The 24,768-nt window shown below is 35.8% G+C and overlaps 3 protein-coding genes across 3 annotated transcripts; 1 reads left to right on the plus strand and 2 right to left on the minus strand.

Moving 5' to 3' along the window:
- The first annotated feature begins 15,459 nt into the window (after positions 1-15,459).
- Positions 15,460-18,321, plus strand: LOC136777416 (uncharacterized). Its single transcript, XM_066733678.1, has 5 exons — positions 15,460-15,500; positions 17,345-17,570; positions 17,646-17,807; positions 17,873-17,982; positions 18,128-18,321. The coding sequence occupies exons 1-5, from the start codon at positions 15,482-15,484 to the stop codon at positions 18,292-18,294; spliced, it is 684 nt and encodes a 227-aa protein (XP_066589775.1). The 5' UTR covers positions 15,460-15,481; the 3' UTR covers positions 18,295-18,321.
- A 147-nt stretch (positions 18,322-18,468) lies between these two features.
- LOC136777415 (CDK5RAP3 protein homolog) lies at positions 18,469-20,919 on the minus strand. Its single transcript, XM_066733677.1, has 9 exons — positions 20,690-20,919; positions 20,451-20,625; positions 20,123-20,361; positions 19,771-20,041; positions 19,559-19,689; positions 19,204-19,488; positions 18,922-19,130; positions 18,672-18,843; positions 18,469-18,599 (listed from the first exon to the last, which is right to left on the minus strand). Exons 1-9 carry the CDS (start codon positions 20,690-20,692, stop codon positions 18,528-18,530), a joined length of 1,557 nt encoding a protein of 518 aa, XP_066589774.1. The 5' UTR covers positions 20,693-20,919; the 3' UTR covers positions 18,469-18,527.
- Positions 20,920-21,086: 167 nt separating this feature from the next.
- LOC136777482 (transmembrane emp24 domain-containing protein 7-like) lies at positions 21,087-22,489 on the minus strand. The gene is made up of 3 exons (XM_066733799.1): positions 22,178-22,489; positions 21,798-22,043; positions 21,087-21,710 (listed from the first exon to the last, which is right to left on the minus strand). The coding sequence occupies exons 1-3, from the start codon at positions 22,331-22,333 to the stop codon at positions 21,492-21,494; spliced, it is 621 nt and encodes a 206-aa protein (XP_066589896.1). The 5' UTR covers positions 22,334-22,489; the 3' UTR covers positions 21,087-21,491.
- Between the last annotated feature and the right edge of the window lie 2,279 nt (positions 22,490-24,768).

A 24,768-nucleotide genomic window follows, 5' to 3' on the forward strand; every position in this document is an offset into this window, starting at 1 on the left:
TCTTTATGGCTCGTTCTCTACTGCGCTTAGAAAAATTAATAGCTTATCCTGTTCGCTCTGTGGTAAAACTTTTTTTCCTGACCCACGTGCACGCGTCCCTTTTTTCTTACCGCTAAAATTACAAGATTCTGTTCATTTATATATTGCAGATTTTATTATTGTTCTTTCTTCTCGGCCTTTTCGTTGTTTAATTTTTTTTACTATCAACCAATTCAATTTGTTGAGCAATTTATTCTTTCATTATTAGACTTTGCGTATCGTCGAGTGTCTTTTTTTATCGTGCCATATCACTTTGTCTAATTACTCCTTGAGAATAAAAGCTTATTTTTTCTCCATTCTCCCTTAACGAGCGACATTTCCTTAATTCAATCTTTTCCCGCGGTTTATCGCCGCTTGCATGTTAATTAATTCCTATGTTTATCACGACTTTTTCGCCCGCGAGACTCGCTTCCTTTGAAATTAATCTTGCGCGATTTATCGCTATATACGTGTATACATATATATTTGTACCTGAATTAAATTTGTTTCGCTTGTTTCGGTGCTTTTGACCATTTTTTCCTTTATAATCATATATATATATATATATATAAATGCGTAATTTGATTCTTTTTTCCTTCGCCATGAATATAGCGCACGATTTTATCGTGATTCTATAACAAAATTATTTAAATAATCAAAAATTTCCGACACTGCTTGTGTTTTTCTCTTTGGTTCTCCATACGTTATTGTTATTATTATTGTGATTTACGTTTACGAAATAATGTGGAAAAGTATACGGGGAAAATGTTGTGTACGTTGATCCATTTTTCATACAGATAAATTGTTTATTCGTTTAATTCATATTTCTTATGACAATTGAATTTGATTAGCGTTATCCGTGAAAATTAAATTTCGTGTTTCGTTCGCAATTTAATTATCTTGGATACGGTAGACACACGCGCCGATTATAAGAGTGGCACACGTTCATTGATTCTGCTTCGTGCATCGAAAAAATAACAGAGTTTCATGAGTTTTTACGTCCCTTTTAATTTTGATTTAATATCGCGTTATGTAAAGATTTCACGCAGCCACTCGTTATTCCAGCCAGAAACTATTATATTGAGCAAATAAATTCAATTTGCAAACTGTAAAAATTAATTGTAAAATTACAAGGATTATCGTGGGACGCGAGCTTGCCACAACGATTATTCTTGTAATTTTGCAATAAATTTTATACGGTATATTTATAGACGATAAGTTTGTTTAATTACATCGAATAATAGACTCTTCGAATAAGATGAAAAAAAGTCTCGGTTTTTATAAACTATATATAATATTATATCACACTTCCACCACACACAGACAGCTTCCAGCATAAACTTTCTAAAAATGCGAACCACGCGATAGGAAATTGCATTTTCGCTAACAACAAAGGAATTCGATTTTTGCCAGTTTCATTTTCAAAGATTAACGAACTTAATTCAGTAACATAATAAAATTGTCTAGGTGAAAGCTATTCCCTACTCTAAAAATGTTTCTCACGTTCCAGGATAAAATTACTTCATATTAAAAGTTCTTTCCGTTCCTACACGAAAGTTTTGCATGACATATTCGAAAACTTACTCGACCTTTTTATCATATCCTACATGATGATACGATCAACCGTCTGTCATAAACGCTCAGGGATTTACGAGCCTCTTAAAGGAGTAATAAATTTTGTTAAAGTAAAGTAAATTTAAATAGTCGCGACGAGAAAGAAATTGAAAGATTATCAACCCAAGTGTGTGTTTCGTAACAATGAGAGAAAAAAACAATAACGCTGATGGATTTGAGTAAATTATTAAACGCGCAACTCTGAAGCAAGACTTTAATACAATAAACTTTAGTTTCCGTTTAATGCTATTCTCTCTCATTGGGCTTTAATATATTCAATAAATTAAGCCAATAAATTACTGTTGGACTAATCAATCCCCACTTAAGAGCATATCGATGGCTAATAAATTACGGCACAAACCACCAGAGTCTCCTGATTCTCTTAACGCGATTGGTTAAATCAAAGGTTACTCTTCAAATGTCGTATAGGGAGTTTTAATATTCTGACATTTTAAACTTAATTTCGCTATACAAGCCCTGTAATGGCGTATACGTATTATATCCTATAATAATGATATATAAATGAGAAGGACAAAAATATCAGCTGGATAAAATCTCGCGAGGGCTAAAACCGATGCGGAGTTTGAGAAAATCAGCATGAAAAATTGTTGATACGTTTTAAAATGTTAAAGGTGTTTCGGACGGATCAGGCTAATGCTCCACTAGCTGCATAAAATACATTATACATAAAAGGACAGAGTAAACTATAATCCCACCCCATTCATATTTTTCGCGTGGTTTTACCTGCGTTACCAGACTTGATAATCCCAAGCAATTAATTTGCAATGAATAAAAAAAGCAACAATTTCTGCTTTTGGCAGAAATTCAGGATTGTAAAACACAATGCGATTAAAGTTTCTGAATGGTGTTCATAAATTAATACGTTAAAGCTCGGTTAGTGGGAGAAAGAGAGAATAATAGATGGGAGGGGGAGGGAAGGCAGGGGCCAGCATTGAACGTTTGATCCGCAGCTACACACAATGCAGAGATTATGATGTAATCCTCGAATGGAACACCGACCAATGTGCCCGAAGCCTCGACACATCAACGTGTATCTGTCCGATCATCCCACACGAGATACCAACAATGTCCAACATTTCCTGTTTACGTTCCGAGGTTTCTATAGAAAAAACCTCGACTGTGTTTGGTATAAAATCTACCGTACTTCCGCGTAAATCAACCGATATAACACTATACCCAACCGTTTTATTTTCCTCGAGAAACGTACATCCTAAAAGCTAATTGTCACTGCAGGAAAATCCATTAAAGTCAGAGAAGATTCCAAGAATTTCATATATAAACATCCTTTTTTCGCCGGGGCAAAAAGTTGAGGAGGAAATGAATACCTTCGCGGCGGTCTACCTTTGAGCGTCCCGGTTGACCTTGAAAGAGGAGGAAGGTCATTTGGAAGAATTTTCGCGAACGCGACGGATATAATCAGGTGGCAGAGTTTTTTAAAGCTCCCACGTGAGTGTCCTTGCAATTTTGCACGCCTCGAAGCATCCACAAGGGCGCCCGTGGCTGCGGCAAACGAGCAATCGACGTCCATCTTTTTTCATTCCGACGCCTTCCGTTCCATTCTATTACAGTTACGCGAAAGGCCGTGAACGACACCCCACGCGCTAATGCTGAATTAGTTTGCACATCCTCCTTTAATTCTCCTTTCTCCGCATTTTTCTTCAAGTCCACGAGCCTATGGGTTTCCATCAAGGTCATTGCGTGGAAATTTCCAAGTCGAGATACGTTCCTCTCGCAGCGCACTATTTATTTTCGTATCGAGCTCCTTCGCAAAGATATTTCGCTGGAATATATTCCGCCCAGTTCCGATAATCACTCTCTGGGGCTTTCATGGAGTTTCGGGGAACGTTATGAATGAGCGATACGCGGAATTCTCGACTGGTCGGAGACTTTCGGATATCGCCAGATGCGTCCCTATCGAGGGTCACATTTCCAGATTAACTGCTTTCTTTTTTACCGTCGCTTAATCCTTGCTTACACGCTCAATGTAATTACTTTTACGGAAAGCTTAACGTCGGAAAAACTCGACCCTTTCGACTATTGGAAAAGCAGGGAAAATGGAAAACAAAAGGCAGCGAAACAAGCAGCTGGTTTGTATACTGCTTGATAAACTCGATGCACTTACCGTAATACAGTTTTATACGTTGTTTACAGATCAACGCATTCATCGAGAAAAGAGCTCCTATAAGGATCGTGTTTACGTTTTTTCATTACTGTTTTTCTTCCAGCCAGCGCGAAGCCTACGGCTCCCTGAACGGGCTGAAGCTTTTATTAGGTTTTTTTTAGTATTCAACATTTTTCAAGTAAATACGAGAAAAATATACAAACCAGACGAAGCTGTTTACTGGGCTACATTGAGATCTTGGAATGATATTTTTCAGGAAGCCTGCCACTGGAAAATCTATCTTGGCAGTAAAATGAAGCGACGTTATTTAAGTTTCCAGCAGCCATTAAGGTAGACTCGTGAGTGAGGGGGGAGAAAAAAGAAAAGGGAAAATTTGCTCTTTTAATGTCACATTCACTTTTTTTAGTTCACCGTTGTAATTAACTTTCAGAAATAGCCATCGTTAAGCCAGGTGTACCTCCAAGGCACGTTTGTATCTATTTCGAATTGCATCTCGGTAGACGTGACTACACATCACTCATTCCCTATAAATCGATGCATTCGCTGAAATTTCCATTAGAGCGAAACTTTACGGAGCACCATTGTCTTCAATCGCGATCTTTCACTAACTGTCTCAAAAATTACATATTACTTCCACTGAAATTATAATAATTTCGATATTTGCATAAACAGAACTTTATTTGTTAAGTTGTTACTTTCATCTTTTCTTCATTATTAGTCCAGCTAATTCGTAAAATCTTATTATTTTATATTTTAATTATCACGAAAGCTCGTAGAGCAATATTTTTTTCAATCTCAATATTTCGGTATTCCAGAAATTACCGAACAATGCTGATAAAAATTATACTGCGGAGAATATTTGTAATTTTACATGGGTCTGCAAAAAAAAAGAACTTTAATAGTTGTAAAATTAAAAATGTAAATTTACTACGACACTCGTGGGTTACAAAATTACCCACGACTGTCACTGTAATTGTACAAAAATATTCTTACAGCGTATATACCTTTTATTCCTTTCAAAGCCACGATATTAATTTTAACATTTTGAAATAGGATTTTATCGAATAACTTATTGTTCTCTTCTACTTTACTCAAGCTAATCGCAAAATCCAACAGATTTTCTGCAAATGAATTATTTCATATTTCATTCACTCTATTTTGTTGATTCATTATTGTTCATAAAGCTTTGAAATACACTCATAGCGTGATATGTGAACAGTGTACAAGGATATAAGTATACGACATTGGAGCAAAAGAATGATTACCCAATTCCTTTCACCGAGAAATGGATAAAGCTTCTGCAAACCGAATTTTTATCGGACAAAACATTTCTGCATAATTTTCTGTCGCAAATTTGCTTTCCAAAAACATTAATATTAATTCTTTAATAACAAAACAACCTTAAAAACTAATTTTTCTATTTAACAAAAAAAAAAACGAGAAAAATGATGATAATTAAAAGGCGAAACAAAGAAATTAATATAAAAACAAAAAGTTATTTTACGAGAAGCATCGTAATAAACAAATAAGGTCGTCTATTTATATCGTTTGTTTATCGATCAAAATTGCGTATCGCAGGACGAGGCAAGGTCACGTGGCAAGGTCGAGTGTTTTCAAGGCAGCTAGAAGAGAAGAGATTGGTAGGAGATAAAATTTGGGTGATTGGAGAAGAGGGGTGGGGGTAATGTTTATAATTTCGGTTGGGCCGATGCTTCGTTCGTCTTATCGAGGTGGCTATTGGTGGATTCGAGTGGTTTGAGACAAGCAAGCGGTTTTCAAGGGTCTGGCACATCGAGGCTTACGTATACACACGCGAAGAATCGCTTGGTAAAGAAGAGGAGGGGGGTGTGTGCAAAGGGGCTTGCGAAAGGTGGAGTCGGAGGGTCGGAATAAGGCCTACTTGGAAACGGACGGTCCTGTACATCAGAACAGTGCCACTATCTCCTTGTCGACTCAGCACTCGCACACAATCTCACAATTTTCTCCAACTTCAACTTCCTCGAGTCTTATACCATCATATCACCGTCTTTCCTCACTGCGGATGTTCCCCTGGCTGACTGCTTCGCTCACTTGCACCACTTTCGCCCCGCTACGCAACCGATCGTATCTCACCACCATCACCACCCCCAGCTCTGCATTCTGTCTCAAACCTTAAGCAACTATCTTACCTGACACCCATCCTACTCCCTTTATTACCGCGCACACACGCCCTTTATTCCACTATCAATCACTTTTCATAAAGATACTCTCCCCATCACGATCCCCATCCCTTATCCCTATTTTCATTCCCCACCATCGATCCTCTTATCTATCCACACGCCCTTAAATATTTACTTGGAAAATCTCAAGAATAAACAATTAATCAATCTCTCTGCGTTCAACTAATTGCAGTTATTCGATTATTGAAAATTCAATGAAGGGTTGAGGGTATAGTTTGTCGGTTAGAGTTTGGTATCGAATTGCATTGGATATTTGGCAATTCTACAGTGTTGTGATTATATTTTTTGATCAATTGTACTAATTACATGCAGGTTTTTGATATATAGAGCTTTTTCTTTAAGTTCACAATTTTATTCCATTGAAATTCTTAACTGTAATTACAGGATTTCCTGTTTATAGCGTCCCGGTCACTGCTCGACTTTAATATTTCATCCGAGTAGATTTACTAGCTGGGATTTTTTGAAATATTTGCGAAGAACTGAAAGATCTTATTAAAGTTTTTTTGTAGACGCTGAAGCTCCGCTATACCTGTGTTATTGTTCATAAAACGAAGGTAGGGAAAGAGAGTACCTTTCTGATATTTGCCTTCCGCAATCTGTCCATGTAATTCGACTTTTTCACTGCCTCCATTTTACTGCACGAATTATCAAAGTTACATTTTCGTTACGTATCGTTTCTCTCCATCAGTTACTTCCTCGTTGGTTCTCGCGTTCAACTCGCAGTCGATAAATTTTTCGGTGATCCAGATTCGACCTTGAGAAGGATCGAGGGAAAATTGGGGGAAAAGCATATCCTATGCGAGTAATCAGAGAAATTGCTGCATTGAATCGTCAATTGTTTATAGACCATAAAGCAATTGATCGAAGCAGTTTAACCGGGTTTTCGTCCCTGTCGAGTCAGCAATCGCACACAGCTGGAAATTTTTGAAACTGGCAGCACTTTGAGCGTGCCAGACGACCGATCATATCTCAACAGCCGACAGGGAGGAAAGCCCCCTCCGCCCCTTTGCATTGTTTGATATCGCGCGCGACTCCTCTGCACGAACTTCAACCCAGATTTCACTCCTTACAAAACGGGTTAAAAGATTCGACTTTCCAAAAGAGACTCGTCCTTGACCGTAAAAATCAGCCTGTAACTGACACCGAAAATATAGCCGCGATAAAAAATCTTCCAACTCTTTTATTATCGTAAGCTGCAATTAAAACCCTGAAACTGTTGGAGATAAGAGACAAATAAACGGCTGTGAGCTACGTAAAAGAAAACAGTTTGATATTTTCTTTTTAATCATTCCACTATTTTCCCTCATCGGAGACTGTCGGGAAACAATTAAGACGAGTTTTTACACGACAAGCGAGATACCTTTTTGCCCTTCTTCAAGATCGCTTCTCTCTCTCTCTCTCTCTCCTCTTCTTCCTCGACACGATGCATCATTTTTTATCTTAGATTAACGAAACTCGGCACGTATGTATCGCGTAGCGAGGCCTATGGGATGATAAAACACGATCATTTGTCAAGAATATAGGCTGGCGTTGATCCGAGAAACTCTACCGAGTCGATGGAGGATCGTAAATCAATAAATTTGTCCATGTAAAGCGATTTGCCACTTTCGTCGATTCAGCGAGAGGTGGAGACGCGAGTTCTCGAAACTGGATTCCTCAGGAACACAGCTTTTTCAGGCCAGTTGCTCGTCGAATAAAAAAATTCTCTTTTCAAAGGAACTGCTCTCAAACAAAGAACACTTTTTCGACTTGGATTTTGATGAATAGCTGACCTTTCTTGCCGAGGAGACGATAGTATCTAACAAGTCCTATACGGATGAGGAAGAAACGAGCTGATTCTATCCTTTCATATAGTCGAGAATCAGGAGCGCGAGGATAATCCTTGCTTGGATTATTGGAACTTTTTCAGTCTGGTATAAGTTTGCAAATAAATTTTCTCCGCGGGTGATATATAATGCGTGAAATTGTTCATATTTTAGCCAAAGACGAAAATCAAATGCATTCTTCTAGACGAGGAGGGACTTTACTGGGTCCCATGCAGACATGGCCAATTTAACCAGAAAGCATCAAACCTATACATATATCCCTTAGGTGGCTTTAGCTGGGAATTGATTTCACACCTACGGAATCCAGCCCATTTGAATTGCACAGTGGAATATTATGCGAGGGAAGAAAAATGAACTACGTTAAAATTCACCACGATGAATTATCAGGATTTACATGTATCCAAAGATGGAAGGAATAAACGACCCTGACAATTTTCTTCCTACATATAAAACTATATTTTTATGTACAATCGACTTCTAAATATAAAACAGAAAATCGATACTGCATTGATTATCAAATGGTACACAGAAGCAAGTGTAAAATCATTCGCATTTAATGACGAATTTTTCTTGTCGTTTCCTCTGGTACGTGCGGCGGTTGTATGGTCACTTCAGGATGCGATTGTTTAATTCGTGTGTGGATTTGGCGACTGGTGTATAATACTGTGTCACGTATCGCAGATCGTAATCTGCCTTGTGAAGTTTTGTGGAGGAAAGTGGATAAGGGGTAACTTGGCAGAGATTTATCCGTGACGGTAATACCGCCTCCTGTGAACAAAATTGCTTGGCTCACAATTTTCGCTTATGACATCGGCCCTTGTATGGTCGCCTCAGGACATAATAGCTTCGTTATTTTTTATAACCATATATCTCGCCGTAAAACACTCTTCGAGACCACTTTTACCCTTCTTTCCTTCGGATTGCTACTGCAATGCTGCGAATATGCGTTATTATATTTTCTATGTACATATATGATAATGTAGTTATGGTAGTGACATTCAAATATCAGAGGAATGCTTTCATTGTAAACTTTTATTATTATCACTGCTTTATATTTTAAAGGCTATTATTAAAATATCTGATATTATTGATGTATTCACTCCTATACAGTACATAATTGATTCAATAAAAGTTATTTTAAAAATATTGTAACTTGTGTAAATCTGCCAGTCTGGTTTTTTTTTTTTTTTTTTTTTTTTTTTTAATTTCTTGTGTAAAATATTCTTGACTGTAGGCTTTTGTTAATTCTTAGTTTCTCGTTTTGTAATAATACAGCAGAATATCTAACACACCGATTATCGATAAGAACATTCTATTCAATTGTGGATAAAACAGTTTTAATATCTTTCTTTTTATATAAGATCTTTTTTATTCATATTTCTTTAAAAAGGAATTCTTCGGCTGTGAACAATTTTTATAATCATAATTATTGATTTAATTGATTTTTTCATTATCCATGAATAAATGACAATACTCCCCATTAGTATTATAGCGCACTCTAGCTATACTCTTCGAGACTATCAATCGATATATTCTAGCGAATAAATTGAAAGGAAATAACTTATGAAATAACAAAAATCACTGATTTTAAAATATCTCAATTGTTATTCATAAAATTTTATTGCTTCGTTCTGGGAACAAGTTACTTTGGAAAATTAAAAATTGACTTATTGAAATTCTCGTCAAGTTTCGTTAACAAAATGTCAGGAATATATTATAGAGGAGAGCCCCTACAAAATAATACTTCACGTGGCTTAGCAGCATGTAAAACTTGACGAACGTCACGACACGCGGGACAATGGTAGTTTAAAAAAATCATAAACTTTAGGACGAATCTCGTGAAATCCATGGCAACTAAATATTTGACAGCTGTCGAAACCATTGCTTTCACGCATTTCATTATTTTCACGTCGATTGTAATTTGGCAATAGCTCGATCTGTGTCTGCTATTTTTTTCTTAAGTATCTGCTTACTTTGCAATGTACAAACATAATTGAGCCTCGAGCATTTCAGGGAAGTGTAAATCGGCGCTGAAATTGCGAAGCATCTTTACGGCTTCCTAAAAAGGGGAAAGCAAACCATTAGTCTCCTTTCTTGCATCATTGGCATTGTTATCAATTTTGCGCCCCAGGCATGTGCATTACAACATTTTTTCTTCACTCGAATAACGCTACGAGTTCTTGGTCTCCGTGGCAATAAAGTGATTTACTTACAACAATTACAAAAATTCTTCCAAGAAATTCCTTTCCGATAAAAATTTCATCAGTTTTCGCGACATTTCAAATTGGTCCTTAGTCATAGCCTATGTGCAGCTGCAACAAAATAATTTATTTGACACGAATAAAAATATAGTAAAGGGAGCTGTGATGGATTATTGGTCCACGCAGAGGCTCGTTCTGTATTTCAAATCATTTTCTTAGGACTAAAGTGAGTTACAAGTGCTCCAACGTTGAGTATTCCAAGCTGGTCAGTAAAGTTCCGCTAGGATGCACCTGGTTGCGCAGTTGGGCCACCTTCGGAATTATAGCCTTATGTCGAATTTGCATAGTTGGTCGAACGAAAATCCCACCTACAAAACGCCCTATAGCCGCTTCCATGCACGAAATAGTGAAACTTTTGAAAAACTCCTAAAATTCGAGACTCCGTTGGCTGCTCGCTCCTCCACAGCCACACTCTCGTCCAAGAAAAAATCCCAAAGTTTTCCTAATGACGCAAGGTCCATTAACCCAAAAACAAAGGACATCGCTGTCAAATTTCACACGAGCAGCTAATTAAAAGGGCGGCTTTAAAAAGTTTCTCACGCTCACACAGCTGAGTTTAATTTGAGATTTAAACTGGTGCATATATATATGTTAAAAAAGTATATGAAAACTGAATACGATTCGTAATTAATATTATTTCGTAAATGGAGCACGACAGAGTTGACCAGAGACAAGTTTTAGGCGAGAAAACCAACAAGATTCGAGGAGATTTTAAGAGACGAAGATTTAACGGAAAAAGAAACAAATCCTATTGAAATTGAGTATAATGAAAGTGAAAATAGCACTCTTTTATTCGAAGCTTGCTCGATTCCCAGCAACTTCGTAAATTCTCATTTTTGTCCCGACTAATGGACTATTACTTTCAATGCCACCGATTCATGAAACGGAGGCCTCGATGCAACGGATTTTTACTCATAAGACTTAATTTTAAGGTCATTGAACTCTTCGATCCATAAACTATTACTCTCGATGCAACATCATTAAAAAAATGCGTTTATTGCTGCGTTTAGAGTATGATAACAATAATAATAACAACATCAACGCAATTTCCATGAAAACCCATCTTAATGTATTTACTAATTCCACTTTCTCCAGTTTCCGAGCTATCAGCTTTGTAAAAGTGCTTTTTGCATAATACTAAACCTCCATGATTGGATCCTCCACTCTATTCCATTATATTTACCTTAACGCAAATTCCCTACTATCGTTCTCGAATTATGAGTCGACAAAACTGACACAAATATAAATAATTAATCCGCTCGAATCTCATACACGAGAAAGTGCTAAAAATGACTAAAATCTCTACAAAAGAATCCGTGAGTCAAAAATGTAGCGCAGTGGATCGTTGAAATCTCCTGCGTAAGCGAGGTCTTTTTTACTTTTGGAAATTGAACGAAAATAGAGCGATTCATAGTTATTATCTCTCTCTCTCTCTCTCTCTCTCTTCACCTCAACTGTTGTAAATAATTAATAACTTAAACCTCGTGTCTATAGCAAAGTGCCAAAAATATTAAAATATATACGCTAGAGCCCGGAAAGTTGTGTTGCGAGCCATCGAAGTCTCCTGCACAGGCGAGATCATTTTTTACATTAGAAATGAAAAGAAGAGAGCGATCCTTCGTTATTATCTTTCTCGTTCTCTTAACCGTTCGGATATAGCATTTCTCGGTGTACGTTACCTGATCGGAGCTAGGAAAATTAAGGTGAGTCGTGAGGGAATTTGAATAGATTGAGGTATAAACGCGCATTTGAAGATTCGTGGACGTCGAAAGGAAATAACGAGGGAATCGTTGAAGCGTGTGCGATTTGGCGCAAGGACTCGGGAGATGCGGCAATTTGCTTCTTCTCGCATAACCAGTGTACAATATACACGACGACCATGTACGCCTCTTCTCTCACCAACACACGCGAGGCCCCAAGGAGTACCGCTAGAAACAGCTGCACACAACTCAGCTGCACTGGATGCACGCAAAGATCGATTATTTTCTACCTTGCTGGCCAGTCGGTCAATCGGGAAATTTGCTACGTGCTATCAAACCGATGGATCATAATTGTGTCACGATACCAGTTTTGAGGCCCAGTTCCCCTCGGAAGCCCATATCCGGTTCTCCGCCATTAATTATCGCTTACTCTTCTTCCCTGATTGATAATCTCCTGAAAAAGAGATAAACAACTTTGCACAAATGTAAAGCAAAACACTCTTCCATTTCTGAAAATATTTTTCGAAGGATCATTCTTTTTTTTTTATTAGTGTGTAATTATAATTAATGTATATTTATATTTAAGTATCTTGATAATAGATCAGAGAAATTAGTGAAAAATATATTTTCTCGGTTTCTTATAAAAAAATTCTGGATAGCTTCATTATGAACGCAGTGCTTTTGATAGAAAGTGTTATTGATATTCGGAGGTTTATTAACATTTCGTTTTTCGAAACTCGTGAGCAGAAAGCTGGACGCCAGGGAAAGTGCGAATACGAATCAAGAAGTGACGGGCTGCGAGTTAGTTAACTGCTCGATGAATGCACCCACACAGCCTGGTCTTTTCTTCCTCCGTATTATGTATTATCTTCTCTTTTTTTTCCCCTTTTTTTTCTCCTCCAATCCCCACTCGGGTGTTCCTCGAGTTCTGCTTCATCGGAGAAACTCCTTCGTAGACCTCGAAGACGCTGACACTGTAGGATGTCAAGTAGGTGACGATCCCCACATGTGGGACAGTTCTGGAGCAGAGCTCTGCAATTTATCAACAATTTACCACACGCACGATTAAACCTCATTTTTTGCCTAATTCCTGAGAAACCCATCGAGAAGAGACTTCAATTTTAAGCAAAATCTTTTCACACGAGCGTCATTATACGAAGGCTCTGCAGGGAGAGTCAAGAATGATTTAAAAGATAATTCTTTCAAATAAATCACAATAACTATATTATTCTTCTACATTTTTACTAAACTACAAATGTGAATTATTGGATCGGTGTATTATAATATAAAATGGTGAAGAAGTAGAAGGGGTGGAAATGTTAGAATGGCACAGTGACCTTTTCCACTTGCAGGAAATAATACTGAAGTCTTGTATGGATTAGGTGAATGATGCAATGAAATGTCAGATGAGTTTGCAATAATTATTTCTTCTACAATATTAAATAATAAATATGCCTTTATCTGTCTATTATAAATTGTTATAATAGGTGTATTATAACATCAAAGTGAACATAAATCGCAGTAGTAGAAGGAGAAAAAGGGGGGTGGTAATGGTTGAATGGCACAGTGGCCTTTTCCACTTGGAGGAAATGGCCGAGTGGACTGTTGGAGGCTCGTGGGGAGTAGGTGAACCAGGTGAAGAGGTGGCAGGTGAGTTCCCCCTTCGAGGAAGTCGTCGAAAGTGTAACACCGCGCGGATTTCTCAGGCAGCACGCGCTTCCACGTTCCGGAGATGAGGTGGGTTAGTCGAGAAGTTGAATCGAAGCCTACAGGAGGAGTAAACTCCTGGACCAACGTGACGTAAGTTTTCGTGGTCAGAACCGATGAACCGTTCTCAGTGATAAGAGCCACGAGTCTTCGCAGTATCTCCTCGACTCTCGAAAGGAAAACACTCGACTTCTTCGACTCTCTTCTCAGCATCTCCATTGTTACCAGTCATCAACATCGATTACTGTTGAAGAACCAAAGATTCGTTAAATTTTCAATCTTTGTTGACATTTTTTGTCCAAAATTAAGTCAAAATAATTAAAAAATTTTGTCAACCCTCGCTCAACACTTATCGTTGCAAGTTTTCCCAAGAAAATTGTTTTTCGAAATTTGCTGGATTTTCGTTGAAAATTATTATTCGTGCCCTTATACTTGGACCTCGTGAACTAGTTCCCCTGCATGAGAAATTCATTCTCACGGATTATTGAATGCAGGGAGTTATCTGATCAACGTGCCAGTGCACCAATGTTGAGTCCCCAGAAGAACATTGACACAGATGCACACAGTGGAATTGTTAAAAGTGTTGAATCTTTCGATGTCTGTGTTGTTACATTGAGTCTTCGCTTAAAATCTTCATTAAAAAGTTGGTAATTTGATCGATTAATTGAATGACACTAAATTCTGTCGATTGAATAAACAATTCATGAAAAACTCAAAGTCAAACAGGGATTATTGAAACGATTGATGAATATTACACGTGATCTTTGATCCTAAGCAAATATTGCACTAGAGCTGACATCGATTTTCAAGCAGAATGAAGAAATTCAGTTAATATTGACACGGGCATCTCGAAATTCTATTTGCCAAGTGGCTACTGTGTGTTTAATCATCGTTTTTACCAAAGAACAAAATTACCATATATTAATCTGACAATGTGATGAATTGTACGGTTCGTCACATAAGGCTTCGATGAAAACGAAGAAATAATCGTGAATTTTCATTGGCAAATCTTCGTTGAGTGACGAGGAAAAATAATTTGATAACGATAAATTAAGTGAGAAAAGTTATTTTATTGTATAGGAATAAACAAATATTTACTTATGTAAATATAGTTTAAGAATTGTTTTGTTATTTGATAAAAATTCTATGAGTTATCGTTTGAAAATAATTTGGACTCAAGAATGTAAACGTGTTTTCATGAAAATGAACAGATAAATGGATACAGAGTGTGCGAGATGAAAAAGGACTCGTTTATTCCAGTTTCGATCGTTCTAGGTCAATAGTGAGTTTTCAGTGGATTCAGAGTTAACGGGTTTCACGCAATGAGATAGACATTACGCTTGATCGGTAATGATTGATCGCGTGTGGTGATACCGAAGCTATTTTTTACATTCCAAAAAATCATTGATTTCTTCGTAGGTTTGAAAGGTCGTGAAGAGACGACGATTGAAGAAACTTCGATTAAAAATTTACACGAGACGATCGTCATTTGATAAAATTCCACACAAAATTGAAAATAATGTCAGAGGTACTTTGAGAGGCTTTCGGATAATATTTGCCAATTATTGGTAGTTCGAAATATATTTTTTAAGACCTTTTGGATGGAACAAATTTTATTGGTACTTATTGAGTTTAAATGGGATTACGAGTGTGATTTATAGAGATAATAATTAAAAATATTGCTGTTATACAGAAAAAAGGAAAAATATGTTGTTTTAACAGAATTTGGAAAATTGGGACTCGAGAAATGTTAAAAGGATTGAGAACAAGGAAAAGGTGACACTTAGACATTTAAATTGAGCAGATTGTTTTATTAATAAATGACTACTGCTCGGTAAAGTGCTCGATGTTTGGTCAAAAGCCATCAGCTCCTACAGTCCACGGTGACAACTTCGAATGCTTCGAAGATGTCTCGAAGAGGCGAACTTCGATTTTTAAATGGAAACACGTCAACTTCTCCGTTTGTTTTACGCTGATTCTGCTTGCTTCGGTGATGAAGTGTCAAGCTCGAGGTATAATTTATATTTATTGCTCGACAAGCATCCATCATTTTTACAATAATTAATTTTTACAATAATTTACAACTAAAATTAATGGCACAAAAAATAGAAACAAAATTTAAATATTTAAGTGGTAAAATTATTGGCTTATATTCTCGCATATCAATTAATTTTCTATCCAAATATATTTATTCTAAGAAATTTCATTTGGAATTATTTATCTATCAAGAGCTTTGGAATTGTATGATATTTTTTGGATAAAAAAATTCAATTGTTTTATAATCCACAAAAGAATCCAATGAGATAATTATATGTTTAATTAAAAAAAGAGAACAGTAAATTCATTGGTATATATATATATACGAGTGACAGTGTAAGGTGCCCATTAAGGTCAGGAAAGTTCATGCAGTACCTTGAGATTTGGAGTAACACGGTCATGGCTAATTTTCCTTTTTATGGTCTTTTTAATTAAAAATAATTTCTTCCCAGAAATTCGGTTACTTCGCTGTACCTCGCCATACACCATCCTCGTTTCGTTCAAAAAACAAAAAATCCTCGTCATTTCGGGACAAGTGGGGCAGTTTAGATTTTTTTCCTTTTCTCGTTTGTTGTTCTTTTTTTTTACTGGCAGGAACACCAACCGTGACAAAAGTATACAGTTATTATAAAGGCGTACCGCTATGGTGATTACGGTGAACGCACATTGCACTAATTATCTTCGAATCAGGTCAAAAGTTGATGCTTAATTACTCCTAGAATCGCTAGAATTCGCGTTTGATAAGGCTAATCCCTCAAAATCCCACTGGTCCGTGATAATATTGACTTTAACTACTCTCCCAAATACCTCGTCAAATATCCAGATTACGCAACCTAGGCTCGAGCATAATTGAATTATGAAACAGCCGAGGTTTAATATCGCGTTACATCTGCTTCTAATTTTTATCGGGAATCGATCACTGAATTTCCCACTTCGACATTACAGTTTTACGTCATGCCGGAATTAGATGCTCGAGTTTCGCAGTTCCCGTTGGACTCTCGATTTTATCTCACCTTCTCGTTATTAAAGTTAATGACTCGTTTCATTCATCCTCGTTAAAAAAAAAAGAAACAATAACAAAATCGAGCCTCGCACACGACGTAAGTTTCCTTCGGGTACGTTTGCCCCGGTACGAAGGGAAAATGGGGAGGGGGGGGGGGGAGGGTGGAAAATGTGAAAAGCGCGCAGCCATGCAAAAAAGCATTTCTTCCGAGTCCGCAGTAGAGCCACGAGGAGCCGGTAAAAGTGAAGGCCGAGATTTGAAAAATAACTTGTGACAATTTCATGGGAGCTGGCTGTACAGTACACAGTTGATGGATCACGGTGAATCACGGTGAAACAGATCTCCCCAAACGTTAACAATACACTCCGACGTGTATATACAGTATCACAGAAAGTGAAACACTTATTGTCGACTATTGACCCGAGAGCTAAACGAGAGAAAAGTTTTTTCCAGCTTTCTCTATGCAACACTCTTCGGAATTATTTCTCACTCCGATTTACTGATACATGCAGATTAGTTGGGAATAATAATTGGTTTTTGTATAATAAAATACTATTATCTGTAGAAATATATAAGATAGGAGGTCTTGATCAACATTTATTTCATTTAGATAATTTTTCTTAAATGTACTTTATCAAAGAGAAAAAGTGTATAAAAGCTGATCGTTGAAAACCGAATAGAAAGTTTTATTGTTAGAATTATACAGATGTAACGTCGAATGGAGAATTAATGATTTGACTGTGAAAGTGAAAATTGAAGGAGAATTAAAATGAGTGGGAGAAAATTAAATAATTTAACAATTGGATAAATTTGCAGGTAGTGGAGTTCCTTTGATGGAAAAAATGGCCAATGACGATTTGGATAAGTACGATGCTGTGTATTCTAATAATGTTGAAAGTGAATGGAGCCAGGAAATTCTCTACAGAGGGTACAGTGGGGATCCATGGGCTTCCTCGATGATGGCAACTAAAGAGGAAAGTGATTTACCTCTACCAACACCAAGAAATCTTACCAAAAATAATAATTATAATTACACTCAATCGTAAGCCATATAGAATTTTGTTTATCTTTTCTTTGCACTGTATATGGATTTCTTGGTACACGTATCGTTTTACAGGATTTTAAGTAATAGTCTAAAACACACTAGGTATAAAAGAGGAGTGGTTCATCTTTACAACATGGTTGTATGTGCAACAGGTTGTAATCCATTAGTTTATAAAGGCTACGGCTGTTATTGTGGTTTTCTGGGCTCCGGTTACGTCATAGATGGAATAGACAGGTAGAAAATGATGGGTCTTATAATTAATAAAGTTAGCTCCATTCTCTGATGGAATTATTTTCCAGATGCTGCAAAATGCACGACTGGTGCTACGATGCGACAGAATGTCCCATGTTTATGGAATATTTCGTTCCTTATTACTGGAGGTGCTATAATGGCTATAGGCCAGTATGTGGTGAGTATTAACGTAATTATTTTTTAAAATAATTAAACACTCTGAAAATATAAAAAATAATCCCTTAGAGACATTAATTATAAAAAACGAGATGAGAATCATTAGAATCAATTGTGTTACCTAGGATAAATTTAAATAATTACAGCTGTTGAACATGGGAACTGGGGAGCTGCTGGTTCTTGCGCCCAACGTTTGTGTGAATGCGACCGATCATTAGCGGAATGTTTACGACGCTATCCATGCCCAACAAACAAAGCCGTTTGTACATCCTCCCCTTGGAGACTTGTTCAAAATCTTTTTATGATTATTTAATAGATTTTTTAAGTATTTCAAAGGCAGACCATTTATGTCAACCCGCCAAAGAGAACTATATATTTATTTCCTGGTGGAATTAAAAACGATGGAAAGAATATAACACAAAACTAAATACCGTAATAAAAAAGTAATATATTTGTAATGATGATTACAAAAGCGAATTTGTTTATACTTTCTCTGTTCATAACATTATGTACAAGGTATTTATAACGACTTTCATAGGTCAATATTTACAATGCATTTATAGCTCCTGTTAAATGCACAATTCTATTCTTATATTTCTTAGAAATATCTTGTTCAACCTATAATAAGAATAAATTTTATTTTAATGAACTGTAAAAAAATTATATTTTTCATATGGAAATAAAACAAACCTCAGTTTTTAACTCTTTGGTCCTCTGAATCAAAAGTTTTAATACCGGCTTTAAGGCAACTGCTTGCTCTTCTGACTCTACTCTTTTCTTTCTTACCAATTTTTGAGAAGCTTTCATTTTTTCAATCAAAGTCAATTTTTCTTTGAGTAACGACACAAGCACGTCGACATATCTACAAATTGACAATTCTAATTAGACTTCGTCTAGCATTGAATAGTTATGTATTTAATTTACATGAAAATACTATTACCTCGTAGAATGTTTGATATTGTGTAGATGCTGTAATTTACTATCCAATATTTCAGAAAGAAGAACTTGCACGTTATCTAACATATTTTGAGTACTCTCTACAGTAGCAAGTTGAATAATTGCTGCTGCTTCTTGCATTTGGCTGAAGCTAATAACATTATTACTGTCTGCTTTCAGTTCAAACAAGCGCATTTTCAAAAATGCCTCCAGCTATAAAAAATAGAATGCATAATTTGACTAGTAAAATTACGTCATTTTCATTTCTCATCGAGTATGTACTAACTTCAAATAATTGATTTATAAATTCATTTCTCGTTTTCGGGTTATCCAATATTGTATACGCTTCATTTCCAGTAGCAGCCCCGCCGTCGTGTCCTGCTGCTTCAACAATAATTCCCGATTCTTCTAAGGTAATGTTAAAATCTATTTCACTATTAAAGTCTCCTTCGTTATTATCGGTCCCTTCTGCACCGATTCCTCCCCAATCGATCTCATCAACGACGTTTACATTTGCATTATCCCCGGAGCTTAAGTCTACATTAAAATCTATTTCGCCAAAGTCAATTTCCTGAAAAAATAAACTTTTAAGATTTACATTATTCAACATTCAAAAAAGATTTTCTTAAAATGGATCATACATTATTTTCAGTTTCCACATTATCTCTTATTTTGTTGTCATCTTCTGAAAAACTAATATTTAAAGGTGGCTCTTCAATAGACAGTGGAGGCTCTTGGTAAATCCATTCATAAGTTGTTGTATTTCCTTTCTCTATAAATATAACAAGCATAATATTACCTTAATGTATAGAAGATGAATGAAAATTATGTTTTGAATGTTCACTCTTCTTACCAGCTATATATTTTAACATTGGTACACAGCCACCATCATGCTCTCTCCCCAAAGTAAATTTCACAAAAGCACTGTAATATTCAATAACATTTTCTATAGATTTTACTTTTTCAGCTAACTTTTTATATATTTCAGGCAACTCTGATGTTTTATCAACCAATTCTCTTTTGATGTTATTACCAGATATACTAAACTGCTTACATAAATTATTAAACTCTGTTTGTGCTACGGTTTCTGATTTTTTATAATCTGCTTCCTTTTTCTCATGTTCCTAGGAAATAAATAAAATGCATTAGTTTCTAATTCAATGGAAATAAAATAATCAAAGATAGGGAGTAGCTCTTTAGCTTACCTTTTCTAACTGTTCTAACTTTTGTATTTGTTTCTTAAAACTTGGAACCTCATAATTTATATTTCTCATTAGCATTTGGGCTGCTTCCGCTAAGTATATATTATCCTTCTCATACAAATGTAATATTTCTTGCCAATCCTTCATTCTTTGAGATCCATAGCGGCCAAATAAATTTTTTGTATCAGCCTCTGTCTGTTTTAAAATTTCTACTATTTTAATACAATGAAAATAGTTTATATCTGTCAAGAAAAAACGACAAATTGAAATTATTACATCATAAAAGGACAGAAAAAAAAATGTTTTGAAAGAAAGGAATGAATTATCTTACAGGTTCCTGATAATAAAGATACAATTTCCTCATTAGCTGGCATATCTTGTATGGCATTGTTAATTTTTTCACGAATTATAAGCACATTTTTAGACCAATCTTTCGGGCAGTGCCGCCTGTTTATTAACCACTCCAATAGTTTACCAGCGTTGATATCAATTGGAATATCTTCCTCCTATAATAAAAATTACAGTCTTTACATGAAGAAAATATTAATATAACATTTATAAATACATTACCATATCAAAATAATAAAGTATTAATTATAAAATAAAAGTTATCGTATAAAATTTGAGGTTATCACAGCTGTTAAGAAAACAGCTTGTAAATGTGGTGTCAGCACTCTGTACACAGTGAGTTTGCGTGGATATAGAATATTTGTTAGATTACCGGCTGTCTGAAATTTGCATACGCATTTCCGTTAATTAAAATGTAATCCTGAGGTGACCTAGAGGTAATATACGTTTAAATTGGCTATAATTATAAACGATGACTAATTAAAATTATTCACTTTGTAATAAATAATATTAGAATTAAAATTTTCGTTTGCCCCTTCCTCTTTCTTTTTTTCGCTCCATTTCACACCTTGGAAAATAATATAAGTGGAATTGTCATTTAAAAAAGAAACAGTTATTTATTTATTCACACACTTTATTTTTTAAAGACACATTCAGAGTAAGAAATATGAAGTTTTAAATATCATACTATCATGAAATCGATTTTAATGATAAAAAACAATTGATATTTTAAGGGAAACAGGGTATTTGCATTATATTATATGTACATTTCCCTTACTTTACTGTTGCATAAGTACCCGTATAAAAGTGCTCCTGCATAAATTACAAATAATACACAATAATTCCTTGAACAACAGTTCACAACAATCTTATTCATTTAATGTCCTCAGTTCTTTTGGGATGACATCTATCATGCATCCTACAGAATGACATTTAAGCACACCACTCTCATGGCACTATCCATTTCCATCTTGAAACGCATATCCTTTTACTCAGAATTGAATAGATCAGGCTCTTGTTTAACTTAATAGGGCTTTCTTTCAGTGAAGAAATTTTTCAGTACATAGACCTGTCCTATCGATATTAGAAGAATAGAACATGTTTCTGCAATAGACCACCAAAGTACTCTTTCATTCAGATCTTCAGCACGTTTACGTCCAGTGGCCTCACGTAACCTATGATGCGTTTGATAATCTATGATACTACCTAAATTTTTATGAACCTCCTGTGCAGACGATTCCATCTAAAAGTAAAATAAAATATGGTTCTCATCATAAATTTTTTTATGTTAATTCCCATATCATTTTAATTTATTTTCTGTGATACATACTTGTGTCATTACTGTAACATGTTCTCCAAGGCCAGGAAGAGGTAGTTCATCACCAACTTGGAAGTCCATATAGACTAATTTATGTGAATATGTGGAGAACTCGTTGCTGAAGCAAGCAATATACACCCCAGACTCTGTAGGTACAAATGTATGTGAGTCAAATTGGGTCCTTACTTGTTTGTAAATAATTTCATTATTCGGTGCTTGCAATGTGACATCCACATCATATTGTCCACCCGTAACCACCTAATAGAAAAGACAGTCCAGTTAGCAATGCATAGCTGATAATTATAAAATGCCTGGAACTTATAATGTATGGCTTCAACATCTTAAAAAGGATTGCTTTATGAGTTGTATGAAATCGTAATTCACTTTAATACCTGAAATTCTAGAGTAGACGTGACATTCTTTTCAATTTCTTGATAAAAACATTCTTTTGCATTGTCAGGTAATTCAAAGGATAGTTCGACACCACCAGCAATAATCGTGGCACCGAAAAATGTTATAAGAAACAAGTAAACTGCTCGGTGAATCATTCTTTAATTTGTGTTGTCTTATTTTGAATTTTACAAAAACAGCATTAAGTTATCTAAGAATTTAGACACTGCAATACCAACAATTTGATAGATTGGTTTACAATCAACGCCGAATAGGCTATTTTAACGTGGCCGGATATTAGTCGCCGTAATTTTCACATTTTCACAATGTCACTAGTAGCGACATCTGTACCATCTGCTACTAACCATGTTCTGACAGACTATACTCACGCCGATTTTATTTCTCAATCGCCATTTGTTGCTTCGATTTCCTCCATTAATTTAAAAATGAAATTGAAAACAAACCAGTTAAGATTCTTCTTTAAAAATTTTCCTCTACATATTGTTAAAGGCTTTAAATGACAAACAAAGATATTGTCAACTGATTTACATAGCTAATAATAAGAAACTGTTAGAATAAGAATAAAAAGAGCTTTGAAAAAAGACGGTTTGTATTAAAACATATACGTAAATGATCCAAATGCTCCTAACCACCCCTGAGGCTCTTTTGGAGCATTTAGATAGAGGTCATTAGTCATTCGAATGATAATAGTAATTAAATGCTTGCCTCTCTTGTTCCTTGACAGGTTTAAGTATGGAAACGACAATTTTATAAATGGAAAATCACATAATGCCCAGGAGCGAACTCACGTGAAAGTGGCTCTTTTTTTATATTAAATATTCCTTACATTAGCATTTCGTTTCACGAAGAAAATCACGTTTGGTCGTTACAACCGTTTTTATACCTTTCTAACGACTGTCTTCGTATATCATCATGCTGGCATAATTACATAATAATAAGATAATTATTATTAGTAGACATTAGCAGAAACTCAGAAGAACACGTATGTGAAAATTGAAGGAAAATAAGATAATTATTATTGGACATTAGATTTTTTTGTAGACCCATTATAAGGTAATTCTCTAATGAGTATTTTAATTTTTTTTATAAATCAATTTGAAAGAGTTTTTTCTAGTAAATGTGCGCTTAAGCTGTTAACGTAACAAAAAAGTTAATAACAAGTTTATTAACAGTTAAAAAATTCTTTGTACCGGCATATAGTGATTAAATAATGTAATTAGTGATTTTACTTTATTATGAAGTATCATACGGGCCTAGGGCAATGCACAGAGCTTACAGAGGAGGTGAGAGGTAAGGAAGTTCGTGTCACGGAGTCACGTTTCTCGTGTCGAGTAGACTTTGAGTATATTCGTGGCCCTTGAAGACGGGTGCATGAAGTAGCTTCTTAGTAGGAGGGCTAAAGAGTCCCCTCAAAATAGAATAATCTCTCCTCCAATAACCCACAGTCCTATTTCACTCAGCACATTAATTAAATAACATAAGAAATCCGTATTCGTCATAAAAGCCGCGGTAACCAAACCAAATTAACGCTTTTGTCGAGGGCCCTTATAACTCATTGATATTCATTATATATTTATTAACACATAACGGTCATACGATAAGAAAAGTAAAGAATATATATATTAACATTATTTGTTCAAATTTCAAAGAACCTTGAACGTAACAAGTATTTTGTAGCTCAAGATCATATATCAGGAAATTTGGACAAATTATTGCCTTCGGCTACCGCAAAGGAAAAGGAACAAATTTCATTAGAGAACCTTAATTAAAACCAGACGTTGAGGTTTTAATTACGTAATATCAACAAATCATTAAGTATTCTAAAGTTAATCCAGTTGGACCCTTTTGCTATTTTTTTAATTACTTCTTTTTTACGTTTTAGGATAACAGAAGGATATTAAGCGAAATTGGAGTTAGAGGCTGTTATTGGAGAATTTCAGTGTATAGTGTAAGGAAAGGGAGATGCAGGAAAGTAGGAAAGGGGGTGGATGAGGGTGAATATGGTAAGGTTAGTGTTGCGTGAGGCGTCCTCGGGGCTTTTCAGTCTGGACGTGTCTGAACGAGCGTCGTTCGGCAGGGCTGAAGGGTGAACTTCCTCCTCGCAGGGAGAAAAATTAAAAAAGCCGCTATGACCTCTCATCGCTGCGTGAAAGGTAATGAAACGCAACAGAATATTGTAACGTTATACCTTACAACCTCTAATGCACTCATTGTGTCTGTGAAAGGTCATTTACTGACCTCTCTCTTGTTCAAGGCTAACTTACCGAGGACCTATAACGGCTTCCCATACGACGATCAAACCATTTAACGAAGAATGATTGGCTTCCCAAATTGAACAGACCTTAAACTCTTGCCATTAAAAGATAGTGCTCAAATCTGAAATAGAGCAGGAAGTTTCCATACTGTTTGATCTCCATTTTTCGATCAATTTTCCATGGTGAGACCGGAAGTAAAGCAACATCGAGGATATCAAATTTAGCTCTCACTGCGATTCGATGAAAATGAAACGATGCGGGTGCCCTTGTAAAGGATTACGCGGGAAGCTGGAAGATTGCACAATGCGATTTTTCCT

This window comes from Prorops nasuta, unplaced genomic scaffold (assembly GCF_024137725.1).
Source record: "Prorops nasuta isolate Cenicafe-Biocafe unplaced genomic scaffold, Cenicafe_Pnas_1.2 PNAS00011, whole genome shotgun sequence".
In the NCBI taxonomy this organism is placed as follows: domain Eukaryota; kingdom Metazoa; phylum Arthropoda; class Insecta; order Hymenoptera; family Bethylidae; genus Prorops; species Prorops nasuta.

Excerpts from the sequence above, each read along its gene's own strand:
- LOC136777416 (XM_066733678.1), top strand. Across the intron at positions 17,571-17,645 it reads AATTATAATTACACTCAATC|GATTTTAAGTAATAGTCTAA; the intron begins GTAAGCCATATA and ends ATCGTTTTACAG. Across the intron at positions 17,983-18,127 it reads TGGCTATAGGCCAGTATGTG|CTGTTGAACATGGGAACTGG; the intron begins GTGAGTATTAAC and ends AAATAATTACAG.
- LOC136777415 (XM_066733677.1), bottom strand. Across the intron at positions 20,362-20,450 it reads ATCTTTATTATCAGGAACCT|ATATAAACTATTTTCATTGT; the intron begins GTAAGATAATTC and ends TTTTCTTGACAG. Across the intron at positions 18,600-18,671 it reads CCAAAGAGTTAAAAACTGAG|GTTGAACAAGATATTTCTAA; the intron begins GTTTGTTTTATT and ends TTCTTATTATAG.
- LOC136777482 (XM_066733799.1), bottom strand. The coding sequence starts at position 22,333 with ATGATTCACCGAGCAGTTTACTTGTTTCTTATAACATTTTTCGGTGCC. Across the intron at positions 22,044-22,177 it reads CGTCTACTCTAGAATTTCAG|GTGGTTACGGGTGGACAATA; the intron begins GTATTAAAGTGA and ends CTTTTCTATTAG. Across the intron at positions 21,711-21,797 it reads ATGTTACAGTAATGACACAA|ATGGAATCGTCTGCACAGGA; the intron begins GTATGTATCACA and ends TTTTACTTTTAG.